Here is a 16638-nt window from a genome sequence, read left to right on the forward strand (position 1 = left end):
CTATTTAGTTGATTTATTTTCTACTTTTCAGTAATTCATAATTTGTGAATTCGACAGTACCAATGCTGCCACTGAAAATATTTGCTTTAAAACACTAACCCCCCTCCTTTCCCCTAACCCCGACCCTACACCCCCCCCCCCCGTGAAAGCAGCCTCCTCTTAGTTACCTCCTGTAAGTTTAAAGTCGGTTCAAACTAAATTATCTGCCCCTAATAGCCGTCACTAAACCTGGCTGTACGGTTTGTAAACATTAACGTGACCACAGCTCAGCAGACCATGTGGGGGTGGGGTAGGGTGGTAGTGATAGTGATAGAGAGAAAGAGAGGGGACTGTAAGGAGGCGCTTGCAGCTTGTTTTCTAATGGCTCGCAGAGGAGAATTATATATATAGATGTTCGAAAAACAAATTTACATCGCACTCTTCTTCTACTTCGTTCTTAATTTTAGTGTTGGGGTGGATCCAATTGAGTATACGTGTCAACTGGTTTTGCGCCATATAGGCCGTTGACTCCGAAGAGAAAACTACAAGGCAGCAGTTGTTTGATTTTGGAGTTGTCTCTCACAGAGGAGTGGCTGTTCCCAGCTAACGAGCCTCATCTACCCGAGGGTTTGAACTCGAGACTTTTTGGTTTAGCAACCATGAGCTTTGCCAACTTGACCACCCTACATGAATACAATTATCATCATTATTATCGTCAACGTTACGGTTATCATTATTACTATATTATTACTATTACGAGCCGACCCGCGGCGTATCATATGCCGCTATTTTGTTGTTTTAATTTCTACTTTTCAGTAATTCATAATTTGTGAATTCGATAGTACCAATGCTGCCACTGAAAATATTTGCTTTAAAACACTATTAGTAGGTCGTTAAGGACGATAACCCCCCTCCCTCACCCTCCTTTCCCCCAACCCCTACCCTACATCCCCCCCCCCCCCCCCGTGAAAGCAGCCTCCTCTTAGTTACCTCCTTAAGTTTAAAATAGTTTCAAGCTAAATTATCTGCCACGAATAGCCGTCACTAAACCCGGCTCTACGATTGTAAACATTTAGCGTGAACCACAGCTCACCAGACCATGTGGGGGTGGGGTTGGTAGGGATATGCCTAGAAAGTAAGAGAAGGGGCTGCTAGGCGCGCTTACAGCTAGGTGTTTTCTATGGTCACCTTGAAGAGAATTATAAATACAGATAGATTATTATTATTATTATTGTTTGTTTGCAGCCGTGTCCATTAGCCATCATAATAGCAATGGAGGTCTCGCCTCTACAGAGCACCATGTTCCCCCCACGCCACAACCAGCGCAAGTTCTCAACTCGCCTTTTAGACGGGGTGCCTTTCGATGTCGGCGACATACAATCCTTCCTTCGAAAATCCCTTGCCGATGAACAACAAAGAGCACGGGAAGATTCGGAGCTGACGACTAAAGATATTTTCCTGCCGCGCCTCTCCATCGCAAACCAATCGACGACGTTTTTCGGTAAAAGGGTCATCTTTAATATCGACGAGAAGGAGATCAAAGAGAAAGAAGAAAACAAAAAACGCCTTTTGAAGCAAACGTCCGCGACGAAATTTTTGACAAAGGAAGCTGTGAAATACTGCCTGGACAACAGCGACCCTCTGGTGCTGCTCTCGTTTAACTCTTTGCTGAGTGACCTGCCGTCAGGCTCGGAGATGGGGAGAGATGGGGTAGAGTCCGGGGAGCTGAGTATCGTTTTTGAAGGAAACCTTAAACACGTGTCCAGGTCTGAGAAGTCCCGACACGAGCTCCCCGCTGAGCGTCGCCTGCAGTACCCAGTCAACTCCCGAATGGCTAATGTCGCCATGTCTTCGTCCTTCATCATAGAGCAGCTGTGGCCTTGGCCTTGGCTGGAGCCGGATGTCAGAGCCCACGCGCTGTACAAGACTTCTAAGGAAACCCCGTGCACCTTCGCGGAACAATCCCGTCTTCCTATGCTGCGTGTTCCCGACCTGAAGTACTCACTGTCTAGGTTTCTTCAAGCGTCGCAACCCTGCGTTAAAACTGCAGAGTACAAGCACTTGAAACAGATTGCCGATTCTTTTGCCGCGAAGGAGGGCAAAGAATGCCAGAAGGCGCTTGTGAATAAAGCGGAGACTTTAAAAAATTGGATCTCAGCGGTTCTTCCAAATTACACCGGGTGCTACAACAGGCAAGGGGCTCCTTACTTTAACACAGCGATCATAGCCCCATTTCTACACGACCTCTGGCCAGAACGCAACGATTCGCAAATAGACAGGGCTGCGTATATCATCTCCTTAGCCACCGAGTTTTGGATGCTGTTGAGAAATGAAGATCTGGAGCCGATATCGGATGGTAACGGCCACACGATGTGCATGCACAAGTTCCGGAAATTGTTCTCCTCGGTGAAAATTCCTGGCCAGCCGTGCGATAAGGCCTACCATTTCTTTAAAACATCATCAGAAGACGAGGAAACGCCCCGGCACATCATCGTCATCTACAACGGGCATATATTTAAACTGGAGGTGGTAGATGTCAATTATAAACCGATGCGCACAAACATTATTAAGAAATACCTCCGCGAGTTAAAAAGATGTGTGGACGAAGGCGTTATCAAAGACAGTTTTGGTTTAGGTGTTTTAACCTCAATGAATAGAGACGAGTGGTGCGCAGCTAGAGCTCATCTTATGAATATAAGCACCGTAAACGAGGCGTGCCTGTACGAGATAGAAGAAGCCATGTTTGTTATAAGTCTCGAAGACCTGCACGCGGTGAACTCTGACCTGCTTCCTCACGAGTCTGTGTTCGGTGACGGCTGCAACCGCTGGTACGATAAAAGTTTAAGCTTCTACGTCTACGGCAACGGCATCGTCACGGTCAACGTCAACAACTCTCTCGTCGACGGCCCGGTTGTCGCTATCCTGCTGCACTACATCCACCTCAGGATCTTGGAGGACACGGAGAAATGGGACGACGACGTGGTCGTGGCCATGAGCAGGTCAGCCCTGGCGAGTGCCATCCCCTCGGCCAGCGCTGTGTTTGACAATCTCGGTATCCAGCTTTCGGTCAGGATGAACGAGATACAAGAGGCGTGGGACTCGAAAACAAAGCATCGATACTCACCAGCTGAGATGGATGACGAACAGACCATCTATCTCTTGGAGTTCTACATTGACGACATCATTGAAAAAAGTATCAACAAGGCGTCGGTGAGTTTCGCGAATCTTTCCGCGTCCGTAGAAACAGCGACCTGTAAGTTTGACGAATACGATCGCGATATTTTTCAAATTAAAAATATCAACACCGATGCTTTCGCGCATCTGTTGATCCACTTAACGTTTTTTAAAATGTACCACAAGTCAGCCTCCGTCGGCTCGAGGGTGAGCCTCAAGCGTTTTTACCACGGGGGCCACGAGATCCTGAGAAGTACCAACCCCGACGTCGTGCAGTTCTGTCAGATAATGATGGACAAAAAAGCCAACTTCATCGACCAACGGCTCAGTTTTTGGAGGGCCGAGAAAAAGCACCGGGACCTACTGCGAGAGTGCTGCTCCGGGATGGGGTTCGGGTCACACCTGGCCGGCTTGAAGGTCATGGCCGCCGACTTGTACCCGACCCAGCCCGAGCTGTTTTCTAAAGACAAGCTGGTGGAGGGCGTCGAGGTGTACGACATCTACTGCGAGTGCGTCGCCGTGGGCTCCACGGGCTGCGCTGTGGTCCTCCCCCAGTCCACCGTGGGCTACGGGGTAGGGTACACGATAGCCAACACCAAGATTATATTCAACGTCAGCTCCTGGAAGGAGGTGAGAAGCACCAGCTCCCAGCTCTTCGTTCAGAGCCTCCACGGCACCCTCAAAGATATGAACGTGTTCGTAAACAGATTGTGATGTCATCTCGTAACGTCAGTAGAAATAATTTAAAAAAAATAACTTACGTTCCGATCAATCGAAGCAGCGATAACTATCAATTTTAAATAAAATAGTACCCTAAGCTATTCTGAACTGGATAAGTATCAATTCAACATTTTTGAAGCCTTTGTAGCAGAGAACATAGTATAATGCTAAATAGTAAAGTTAATATACAAAGAAATACATATGAAATAAAGACGATGAAATCATTCGGCTTTTTATAATGTTTTTTTAAATTAAGAAATTTTTTTAAACATGCAACATCTTAGTTAAGCGGGTGAAAGGCCATTCAAATATCATTTTGTCGTCCAATTTAAAATCTTGATTACTTCCCTTTTCATGTTTTTTCCCATTCTTATTTTTAGACCTTTCAGGTGGAACATAAGCAAGGCCGAATATTCCTTTAAAATCCTCATCGCCTGCAGGCGCCAGTGTTAATGATTTAAACAACATTTATCCCATTTGTATATTGAAATAAAAATAATAATAATAATTTATACAATTTTAGAAGGTAGTAATTAGAGATCTAGTATTTTACATGGAAGTTCGATGATTTTTGTACCACAAAACATCGCTCTAAAATTGCGGTACGGAAACTACTCTGAAGTCTCCACAAAATCTACAGTTTTACATGTATGAATTAACGCCTAAAATATTTTAGGATCAAATTATTTATAAAAACTACAGAAGAACATTATATACTTATTATATTTGTCCTGTTTAGAGTCGTTCATCAATGACGTCCAACCTTTTTCCACTGGTCCGTCATCTCTACGTAGTGGAGTACCGCCTCACCCCCCCCCCCCCACTCCAATCTTTCCTCACTGGTCCGCAGTGTTTCTTCCAGACTTTTTTCTCCGGGGGGGGGGGGGGGGCACTTGAAATTTTCGGGGGGGGGGGGGCGGTAAACTTTCTTCGGGGGGGGGGGCGGACACTGTTAAAAGTATATATTTTCTATATAAATTATATAAATTTCATTTCGTTCGGGGGGGGGGGGGGGGGGGGCGGTATAAAAATTTTCGGGGGGGGGGGGGGCCCCCGAAGAGATGCCTGGAAGAAACTCTGCTGGTCCGGTCCTCTCTACGCGATGTCATGAATTTCCACCCCCCACCCCACTTCCTCCCATCTTTAAAGCCCGACGTCCTTGACTTAGGTCAAAAAACTTAGGATCAGGGTTGCGATATAAAGAAAAACAACAACAGTATCAGCGGACCACGCAGTGTTGAGACAAGCAAGCAATACAACTTTTAATTCAGAAACTAAAAACTAATATATAAACACAAACACACTGACTAAGGAAATTATTTCAACATTCGCGCATGCTTTCTATTTCAACAAAAAGCCATTGTGTTTCGAGTTTATACAAGTAAACCAATATAAAAAAACCTTCTCAGTTCTGTATAAAACATTTAATAATACAAATACTGTACGTGGAAATAAAGAATTATGAAGTTGTTGAAGGCAATCTTTGGCGTACTTGACCTATGTAGGTGAAGATATACCCAGTCCATTGATATGGTAAACAAAAGTTAGGGTCATCAAGGCTAGCAGTTAAAAATGAAATGGTAAGATATACTTTGCATGGTAGCTTTGTAGATCGATTCATATCAATCGAAAATATAGTTATAAAGTACTTTGGTATTTTATTTGTCAGGTGGGCATATCGATTCTTTAAATAAATCGATTATCATCTATGTACAATGCACACCACTAAGCGCTTGCAAACATAAATATTTCTTACTTTTAAGAGCACTTTCTAAAGTTGGGAAGTACTTTCATCAAGATCACTCGAGGTACTTCTCCAGAGTACCAACTACGAGAGTACCAACGGTGCAGTACCGACAAATTAACGCGATCAACAAGCTATTCTCTCTGAACTACAACTTGTCTTTTACCAGCTGAAGTCAGCGTATCCATCTTGGCTATTCTTTCTGAGATTGTTAACAAATTGTTACAAATTATCTGACAGTTGTGTTTCTGCAGTATGCACAATGTGCAAGTCTAAAATGTCCGTTGAGAATTGGGGCGAAGGTTTTTCTGGGAGCTGGACTGTCTGGGGTCCTGAGATTTGGGTCGAGACTGGAACTAGCTCCTGCTTCCGCTGGGTCGCGCCGGGCATGTTCCACTCTTCTGTGCTGTCGTAGGAGAAAGAGCTGGTCGGACCTCGCGGCCTGCCGCTAATCGCCTTCCGTCTTCTTTGTAGCAGCGTCTGGTGTTGGGAGACAAATATGGTATAGCTTTAATGGTGTTAGACTACACGCCACCTAATGTGTACATCATAGCTGTAATGGTGTTAGACTACACGCCACCTAATGTGTACATCATAGCTTTAATGGTGTTAGACTACACGCCACCTAATGTGTACATCATAGCTTTAATGGTGTTAGACTACACGCCACCTAATGTGTACATCACAGCTGTAATGGTGTTCAGAGTTTCTTCCAGTCTACCGCCCCCACCCCCAGAACGAAATAGAATTTATATAGAAAATATATACTTTTAACAGTGTCCGCCCCCCCACCCCCCGGAAATTTTAGTCCGCCCCCCACCCCCGAAAATTTTAAGTGACTCCCCCCCCCCCCCCCCCCAGGAGAAAAAAGTCTGAAAGAAACACTGATGATGTTAGACTACACATCACTAAATGTGTACAGTATAGCCTACCTTTAATGGCGTTAAACTACACATTGTGTACAGTACAGTTGTAATGGTGTTAGATCACGCACTATGCCTTACTTGATGTGCACAGTATGGTTTGAGTGGTGTTAGTATAAATTAAAAAAAAAACCCCACTAAACATTTAAAGTTAACTGTGTGATCTTTCACTATCCCAACTCAGGTAAAACTGTGTTTTCACACAACTCTGTCGGGTAAAAACATAGTTTACAAAAACAAAGAGGCTGAACAGCTCAAAATATTTATCTAGAATTTCGCTGAAGCATAAGTTACCGTTTGAAAATACGTGGAGGCATTTCAGTTTGTTTACTTAAAGTAACGATCAATTTAAAACAGTATTTCATGACGGTTTGTAAAAAAAAATATTTGGAATATTGCATAAGCTAAGTTACCGCGTAGGCCTACAAAGTGGACTATACAACATTCTTACATCATGATAAACTTTAGAGTAGAGTCGTCCAAAATACATTGCACTATTTATTTCCTTAACCAAGTCGAGTTTCAAATATTTAAAAAAAAATTGTAACTCACTCTCAGATATTCCTTCCTTGCCTGAGCGCCTTTCTGTTTTTCCCTGAACAACAGGTAGACTAGTCCAGCTATGAAGGAGACCAACAGGAAACAGCTGACTCCGATCAAAATGTAGTGGATCAACGTAAATGGGATCATTTTGCCGCTTACACTCCGGGAGCCATTTTATTGTATAAGGGTCACCTTGTCACTTTCTTGACACTTGTTGTCTTGCGTGTTGAGTCATCTTGACATTTACATTCTGAAATATGGGGTCATCTTGAAACTCTTTATGACTTTTTATTTTATTAGGTGTTTGGTCATTTTGTTGTATTCCTTCTCGACACTTGTTGTGTGGGGTCCGCTTGACATTTCACATTCTGGCAGATGTGAAATTTCCGACACTTACGTTCTCTAAAGCGTGGTCATCGTTACACAGTGCTTGGGCACATGAAATCGTTGTGTAAGTTGAGGCTGGTTGGTTCTCTTGGCCTATCAGAGAAAGAAATTAGCGAAATGTAGTTGTAAAATAGTTGATGGTAAATGGTTAAAACAGTCAGCAGCAGTGGCGTAGGCAGGGGGGGGGGGGTTAGGGGGTCAGAACCCCCCTCCCCATAGACCCCTCGGTAGATACATAAAGGTTGAGTGGGGAGTGCAAAATCGAAAGTCTGAGGGGGGGGGTGCAAATGAAACGTTTGAGGGGGGGGTGCAAATGAAAAGTTTGAAGAGGGGGGTGCAATGAAAAGTTTGAGGGGGGGGGGTGCAAATCAAAAGTTTGTCCTCGGGGGCCGGGGAGGGACGCTACGCTCTGATATATACATTTATAATGCGGGAAAAAAATTGAACCCCCCCCATGAGATGATCCTGGCTACGCCACTGGTCAGCAGGTCGCGACTCATCTCTAATGGTACCGGACTAGGCTTCTAGGCAGGGGGGTGTTGGTGGGGATATATCTCTCGTAAAGCTACATCATTTGGCTCTCAATTTCAAAATACAAAACTGACCCCCTCCCCCATTACTAAATCAAGCCAACGTCAAGGTCAACCACACAACCCTTTCAAGGCTTCATAGGCCAAGTCAAAGAAACGGATCAACTATATTATCATCAGTGTTTCTTCCAGACTTTTTTCTCGGGGGGGGGGGCAGTAGACTTTCTTAGGGGGGGGGCAGTAGACTTTCTTAGGGGGGGGGGGGCAGTAGACTTTCTTAGGGGGGGGGGAGGCGGACACTGTTAAAAGTAAATATTTTCTATATAAATTATATAAATTTCATTTCGTTGGGGGGGGGGGGGGGGCGGTAAAAAAAATTTCGGGGGGGGGGGGGGGGGCTAAGCCCCCCCGAAGAGATGCCTGGAAGAAACTCTGATTATCATATTGTGCAGTAGGTACATTAATGCGCATTAATATTCAATATTACTCAAATAGTGTCTTTAGTGTGCTGTATTTTTTTTATAATCTTAGCGTTAATATTTAATATTATTTTCTGTTTAACTCCCACAACTTAAATTTTCTTTGCGATCAAACAATTTTCAACTCTGAACACACGTGATGAAAAACGACGTTCGTAAATTATTTGATTGATTTGGAATTGATCACTAACATTCAGAAGATTTTCTGGCAATCTTTTACCTATTTTGATCTGGCAAGTACGATTCGCAACACTGGTAACAGGATGTACAACACATGTCGATACAAGCAGAAAATTAGCCATGACACGTCTAGCATAAGTCCCTAAACTTGCGCCACAGACTGTCAACCCTCCGTCTTAAAATATTTTTCAAACAATAATGTAGCCTACATGCTTTTCACTAAGTTTATCCCTAATGAGACACAAAATATATCCAATATCGCTTTACTTTACTCCCAATCCCCATAACTGGCATAAAATAATTCACTAAAGCCCCCACCCACTTTTTCCATATAATGGACGTGCCACCAATCCCCTTCATTAGAGTATCGGTACTACACACGTTACAAATGCTAGATCGATTTTAAATTTAAAAAATAAGTGAACTACTCATTCACCTTGTTCATTAATTACCCGTTGGCTTTATTACTGGGGAAATTATTTTTGGACTTAACATGGTAAAAAATCTGGCCACAGTACTGGTTAAACTATTGATTTCAGCCGTCCGCGCAATTCTTTCTGTATCATTCTTTTTCTGGAGCATTCGCTAGAATAGGGATGACGTTGACAGACGAAAGCAATCAGGAGCAGTGAAGCGTGAACACGTTTTTTTGCATTGGTATTCAAACAGCATTAAGCAACAAGCAATTAGTTTACATCGAGTTATAAATACCGCATGTTTTTTTTTAGACCTAATTTGAGTTGTTTTTTATAGGTCCTTAAGGTTTTCTACAGTACAGTTTCACAAAACGGTTGGTCTCAATTAGTCTGAATTAGTGGAGTAGGCAGAAGAGTTTTAGATTTTTGAGGGTTATAACCCCCCCCCCATCTCAACCCGCCCCACCTCTTCACAAGGATTACCAAGCAAACATTAGTTAAGCATTAGACAACAGTAGGCGCTCCTGTCGCTTTAAATGTTCATAATTAGAAAATCTTACAAATGAACTAACACAGCAACCCATCTAGACAGAAAACTCCACAATCAAACAACTGCTGTCTAGCTTATGTTGTTGCGTAAACAAAGGCTATGGAAAGGCTGAAATGGCAGTCAACAGACCATAATATTATGTTGACTTGTTATTTTTGTATTGTGTTGGAAGAAATCCCCTCCAATACTACGCTTCAGAACGAAGATAGTAGGATAAGTGCCTATTACTCATTAATGCTGGTTATCTATTGGTGCCTATTATTAATTAATGCCCAATACTAGCCTTGTTTTAATCCTTCTACGTCAAATTTTAAGGACAGCTCATAGGCTTTAAAAAACTAGATATTTTGTTTGAGACTTTGGACAAATATTATTTCACGAGAAAAATGGCCCGTTGAGGAAGGGTACAACGGGCGCTAGGCTGATAGTGCTGTCTCTTTTCTCTAAACTAAAACCAACCCACCCCCCCACACGCCACCCCCACCCCCCCCACCCCACCCCCCCCCACACACCACCCCCCCCCACCCCACCCCCCCCCCTCCACCCCCCAAAAAAACATGTCTACCGTCCCATTCAACGAAATATAATTATATACTTTTTCCAGTGTCCGCCCCCTCCCCGACAATTCTACCCCCGCCCCCGAAAATTTCAAGTACCCCCACCCCTCTCCGGGGAGGAAAAAGTCTGAAAGAAACACTGGTGTCGCGCTTAGCCACTACCCGAAGAATTGCATTAAAGAAATTGCAAGAAAACCACTTTTTAGATGAGACACATTAATTAGGCGGTAATTTTATTATAGAGTATCGATGAAGAAATTTCTTTTGAGTTGGGGAGGGGGGGGGCTCAGACGTTCTTACGCGGGGGGTGGGGCTTCGCCCCTACCCGAAGAATTGTATGCAAGAAACTCTTCACGCAAACCATTTAGATTAGGCAAAATTTCCTTTTTATTCAATGTTTACTCTAGAATCAATGACGTCATATTACTGTGTGCACTCTCCGGCGTGAGATTATTTTCTACTCTATGCTAAATGTGACCGCGCCATACTTCGTTTTTCGAATTACTTTGCATGTTTTTATTTTGCTTGTGTTTTCTCTACAGCGTTCTTGTCAGATAGATAGATAGATAGACAGACAGACAGCGAAACTATTAGTATTAATTTTTTTTCTTCTTTGGTGCGGAAAGGGGGTGGGGGACAATAAACGCATGGTTTAGTAAGCTAACGAAAAAACAATGGCTAATGGCTTTGTAATACGCCAAAGAGGTAGTGATATAAACGGGAGAAAGATATGCAAAAGAAACCTACTAAATTGTGTTGTTTAGACTTCACAGGCTTCTAAAAACATACTTGGATAATTTAAAAAAGCCCTGCAAAAACATAAAAACAATCTTTTTAAACAAAAACATATTTTTAGAGTTCGCTATGAGGGGAATTTAAAAAATCCTGTAGACCATATTTTCAGAACTAGTAATAAGGGAATAATTCGTGTAGACTATATTTTCGAACTAGAATCTAGTAATAACGGCAGTGTTTCTTGTAAACCATACTTTAGAACTAGAAATGAGGGAATAATTCCTGTAGGCCATATTTTAGAACTAGTAATTAATTAGGGGAATGGTTGTTGTAAATCATTATGTTATAACTAGTAATGAGGGGAATGGTTCTGTAGACCTTATTTTAGAACTAGAAATGCGGGAATAATTCCTGTAGACCACATTTTCAGAGTTAGTAATAATGGGAATAATTCTTGTAGACCATATTTTAGAACTAGTAACGAGAATCAGTAATAAGAATCAGTAATAAGGGGTATAATTCTTGTAGAGCATATTTTAGAACTAGTAGTGAGAATCAGTAATAAGGGGGATAATTCTTGTAGAGCATATTTTAGAACTAGTAATGCGCGGAATGGTTCTGGTAAAGTAATCTACAGCCCTTGTCAACACTACGACGTATCAGATTTCCTGATAAGGACAAGGCATGACGAGCTAATCTTAAACAATCGTGCTATCACTGCTGGTGTATAAATACATTAAAACATTATCGATTCAGTGGCGTAGCCAGGATCATCTCAAGGGGGGGAGGGGGTTGCAATTTTTTCCCGGGGACAAGCTTTCGATTTGCACCCCCCTCCCCCTCAGACTTTCGATTTGCACCCCCCCCCCCCCTCAGACTTTCGATTTGCACCCCCCTCAGACTTTTGATTTGCACCCCCCCCTCAGACTTTCGATTTGTACCCCCCTCAAACTTTCGATGTGCACCCCCCCCCCTCATACTTTATATATATACCGAGGGGTCTATGGGGGGGGTTATGACCCCCCCTAACCCCCCATTCCTACGCCACTGTATCGATTGTATTAGTTCTGATCGTGCTAATATGTGTGGCTGACACAACAACCTGCACTTACTTGGGAGTTTGTTTTTTTTTCAAAGTTATTTTAAAATTTTATTTTTTATTTTATTTTTGGATTTTTTTTGGTTTAAATAAATATTTTTTTTTCGCCTCAGACATGTAATTTACAGCGTCAGTTTGCCTTGCATGTTCGCTTTTGTATTACAGTTTTCATCAACGGCTTGTGAGGATTGATACAGATTTACAATAGTAATACTTCTTTCTTACTTGAGTTGTAGCCCTACTTTCATTCATTTAAGATGGTTTACTTATACATAGATCTAATACAAAACGTCTAATTACAATTTTAATTTAAAAAAAAACACATGAAAATGCAAATGTGTAGTTAAATGATGATTCAGGGGATTTTTATCCCATCGGCGTCAGGCGTGGTGGGCTGAGGGGGGGGGGGGGGGGCTTTTAAGTAGAGCTGAAATAGATATTATTTACTTTTTTTATAGATATTATTTACTTTTTTTATAGATATTATTTACTTTTTTTTATAGATATTATTTACACTCACCAAAAAAAATTCATAAAAAAACGTTTTAATAACAAGCTTTTATGTAATAATGCACTAAAAAGTAGAAAATAAATTATAGACTACTATTTAAATAACTATAAAGAAAAGCGTGGGTCACTTTAGTATATATTGGATACCTTTACTAATGTTAAGGAAGACGCCCACGCTTTTCTTTATAGTTATTTAAATAGTAGTCTATAATTTATTTTCTACTTTTTAGTGCATTATTACATAAAAGCTTGTTATTAAAACGTTTTTTATGAATTTTTTTTCAGTACTTTACATGTTTTATTTACAATAGAGTTACATGACTAAAAACCATTGCGCGCCTAGCTACTGAACGTGATGGCGCAGCCATTGAACGTGATGACGCGTGTGGTGTAGTTGGATAGACATGCCTACTAATTCGGTCCAAATTTTAATTAATTCATAAAAAATTAACTAGGCATCCAATTAAGTCAAATTCAATTTCAGACTGCATTGTCTTCATGTCTTGGCCCACGTGCCAAATGTGAATCGTATCGGTCAAGTAGAAGTGTTCGAATTTTCACTCCGGCGTTTCGATCTAGACAGACTGACGACTGACGACAGAGGAAGCGAGTTAAATAAAAGCTTGTAAAACAAATTCATTAAAAACGTTTTAATAACAAGCTTTTATGTACTAATGCACTAAAAAGTAGAAAATAAATTATACACTACTATTTAAATTACTATAAAGAAAAGCGTTGCTCACTTTAGTACTTTAGTACCTATTGGATACCTTTACTAATATTTGAGAAGAGACCCACGCTTTTCTTTATAGTAATTTAAATAGTAGTGTATAATTTATTTTCTACTTTTTAGTGCATTAGTACATAAAAGCTTGTAATTAAAACGTTTTTTAATGAATTTTTTTTCAGTACTTTACATGTTTTATTTACAATAGTGTTACATGACTAAAAACCATTGCGCGTCTATTGAACGTGATGGCGCAGCTATTGAACCTGATTGCGCAGCTATTGAACGTGATGACGCGTGTGGTGTGGTTGGATAGACATGCCTACTAATTCGGTCCAAATTTTAATTAATTCATAAAAAATTAATTAGGCACCCAATTAAGTCAAATTTAGTTTCAGATTTCATTGTCTTCATGTCTTGACCCTCGTGCCAACTGTGAATCGTATCGGTCAAGTAGAACTGTCCGAATTTTCACTCCTGCGCGTTTCGATCTAGACCAGGGGTCGGCAACCTGCGGCTCGCGAGCCGCATGCGGCTCTTTTGGTGTCCAGTTGCGGCTCTTCAGCTCCATGCACAAATGTTAATACTTTTATTTTACTTTCAAAAATCATAAAAATATTAGTCGACAACGCTCGGTAATAAACGCTATAACAATAGGTATAAACAAAAAACATTCACTATTCTATTTAGTTACTCCCTATATCAGTGTACTTCCTATTAAATTGTCCATTCCGAATTGAAACATTCAACTTCATCGTGGATATCTCAAAGAAACTAAACCAGCTAAGTGTAAAACTGAAAACCCAGCCTATGTCTTCTTTGAAGAAGTGGTTTATTTCGAAAAAAAAAATACTTTTTTTGTTGAATACATAGTGAGCGGTAAATTACTTAATTACGAAAAGTCTGAAAAGAATATCGTTATGAAACCAATGCTACTATTCAATCACTTCAGCATTAATATAAACAAAATGAAGGATGTTTTCACTGAGAAATTTGAGCAATTCAAAACAAATGCAAATACTCTGACTTACATAGTAGATCCTCTCAACACAAATTCAAATGAAATTATTTCATACTTTCAAAGCTATTTATTTTATATTATATATATAGTATTATATTTGCTTAGGATTATATATATATATATATATATATATATATATATATATATATATATATATATATATATATATATATATATATATATATATATATATATATATATATATATAATTCCTAAACAAATATACCATTGACATAAAAAAGTTAGTGGCTCTTTAAAAACCGGGTAATGTTGTAAATATGTAACTTTTGGCTCTTTCGTCTCAAAAGGTTGCCGACCCCTGATCTAGACTGTCGACAGAGGAAGTGAGTTAAATAAAAGCTTGTAATAAAAAGCCCCTGAAAAGGTAGTGAAAGTTTATATGTATTTTAGTTAATAAAGCTAAAACAATTTACTTACCTATTTGTGTTTCTTTTCTTTACCTATATCTCAGAAATAAATAAAAAATTCCACTGGTGTTTCTATTTCTAAATACAGCAAGTTTTTGCGACTTCTTTGTAAACAAAAAGTATATCGGCAGTATCACAGTATATCTCGTCGTTAAATTACCCTCGCGTATTTTAATTTTCTGGTGGGAATAAAAAGTTATCTCCCTTTCGGCGACGGGTGCTGAAGGGAGTTAAGCCTCAAGCGTTGTGTACTTTCATTGCTCAAAAAATCTGTTCCTTTTAATGTTTCTCCTGCGGCATGGCGGGCAAATATTTAACATGCGCATTCGTGGCTTGAGACCAATGGCCAGGTATCGATCGGCCAATCGCTCTAATAAACGCAATAAATCCTTCTTTAAATAGCTCGGATTTTTTTTCCTTGTACAAAGATAGGTCAACAATAATAAACGTTTTGGTGACCTCGTCAGCTAGACATAGTCACGTGGTGTCGTATACTCCTATAGAAAAATAAAATCAATAATCCACTGTAGAAGAGATGGTAAGTGTTTTTAAAGTGCCTTCGGAATCATCGAATGGACTTAAAAAAAAAATATTTGGTCGAGTAATCCATTTACGAAGGTTTTTTTTTTTCATTGTTAGTTGTTTTGTTTTAATCGATTCACCCAAATTATTTGTATTCCTTACTCCATTACTCTAGAGGTACATGTATGAAATCGGCTTTCTCAATATGTTCCTGTCATTCACCGGAAATTGATTAAATTAGGCCAAATTTCACTCGTCATTAGCAGGCATATTATTCTTCCACTTAGCTCCCCCCCCCCCCCCCGCCTGTCCTTAAAAAACAAGTAATGAGCTTGCCGAATTCACCACGTTATGCGATCGGCGGTGGTCGAGTCGGTAAAGCTCATTGCTGCTAAACCAGATGAGGCTCGACAGCTGGGGACAGCAACTCTTCTGAGACAACTCCAAAATCATACAAATACTGCCTTGTAGTTTGTTCTTGGTTGGGCAAAGGCTTTGGAAGTAAATCTAAAAAAAAAAAAATCAGGTTGAAATCGAAGTCAACGGCCAATCTGGCTCATAACCAGTTGACACGAAATACTCAAACTATTTGTGTTGGAAACTATTAAGAACGAACAAGAAGAAGATCAACATTGACCCCGCTCAAGAAATAAATGATTGTTTTAAGAAAAAATAAACCGGGAGTAATCTCCCCTAAACTTTCTCGAATAAAACAACAGGGGGTGGGAACTCGGGATATAGACATGATTTTTAGTCCATTTGAAATACTTAAACTTTTAAAATAGAATAAAATCTCGTGGACAAAGAATTGCACACCAAGTGAATGCCATATAAAATGTGCATAATAGTGCGCAAAATTATTAGTACTTAATAAATTTACATTCATTTTTTGAGAAATCGGAAATAGCGTAAATTACTACTTCCGGTCAACGGAAATGACTCAAAATTTGTCAGAAGGTAGAGAATTAGATCTTTTACTTACATGTGAAATATAATTTATCTATCTGAAATAGTACTCTTTTGAAAAATTCAAAGTAGAAAAAGTACCATTTCCGGTTATCGGAAATCGCTCAAAAGTAGATACGGATCTACGATTTTGATAAAATACTTATATACAAAATTTCATCAACCTAGCTGTAACGGTACTCAAGTTATCGTGTTTACACACACAGACACACATACACACACACACAGAGAGACATACGGACAAGATTGCAAAACTATGTTTTTCCGACTCAGGGAGGTGTAAAACGTCGAGATTTGCAAAAATCTCGATTTTTTTTTGCACTATTACAATACTTTCTCTATACTTCGTATATACGAGAAAGTAAAAATAATGAAGGAAGGGAGTAAATCTGAAGTGTTACGCCACTTTGGGGGGGGGGGGGGGTATCGGACGTTTTTGAGACGAAGT

At 40.3% G+C, this 16638-nt stretch overlaps 1 protein-coding gene and 1 long non-coding RNA gene across 2 annotated transcripts; one reads left to right on the forward strand and one right to left on the reverse strand.

Moving 5' to 3' along the window:
* The first annotated feature begins 1230 nt into the window (after positions 1–1230).
* Positions 1231–4084, forward strand: LOC131958068 (peroxisomal carnitine O-octanoyltransferase). The gene has a single exon (XM_059322978.1). The coding sequence runs from the start codon at positions 1252–1254 to the stop codon at positions 3865–3867; it is 2616 nt and encodes an 871-aa protein (XP_059178961.1). The 5' UTR covers positions 1231–1251; the 3' UTR covers positions 3868–4084.
* Positions 4085–5542: 1458 nt separating this feature from the next.
* LOC131958060 (uncharacterized) lies at positions 5543–15231 on the reverse strand. Its single transcript, XR_009389166.1, has 3 exons — positions 14713–15231; positions 7093–7563; positions 5543–6097 (listed from the first exon to the last, which is right to left on the reverse strand). It is a non-coding gene; the product is annotated as an uncharacterized LOC131958060 (long non-coding RNA).
* Positions 15232–16638: the final 1407 nt, after the last annotated feature.

The sequence above is a fragment of the Physella acuta genome, unplaced genomic scaffold, assembly GCF_028476545.2.
Source record: "Physella acuta isolate Inbredline_101_S28 unplaced genomic scaffold, ASM2847654v3 ptg001287l, whole genome shotgun sequence".
Lineage (NCBI taxonomy): Eukaryota > Metazoa > Mollusca > Gastropoda > Physidae > Physella > Physella acuta.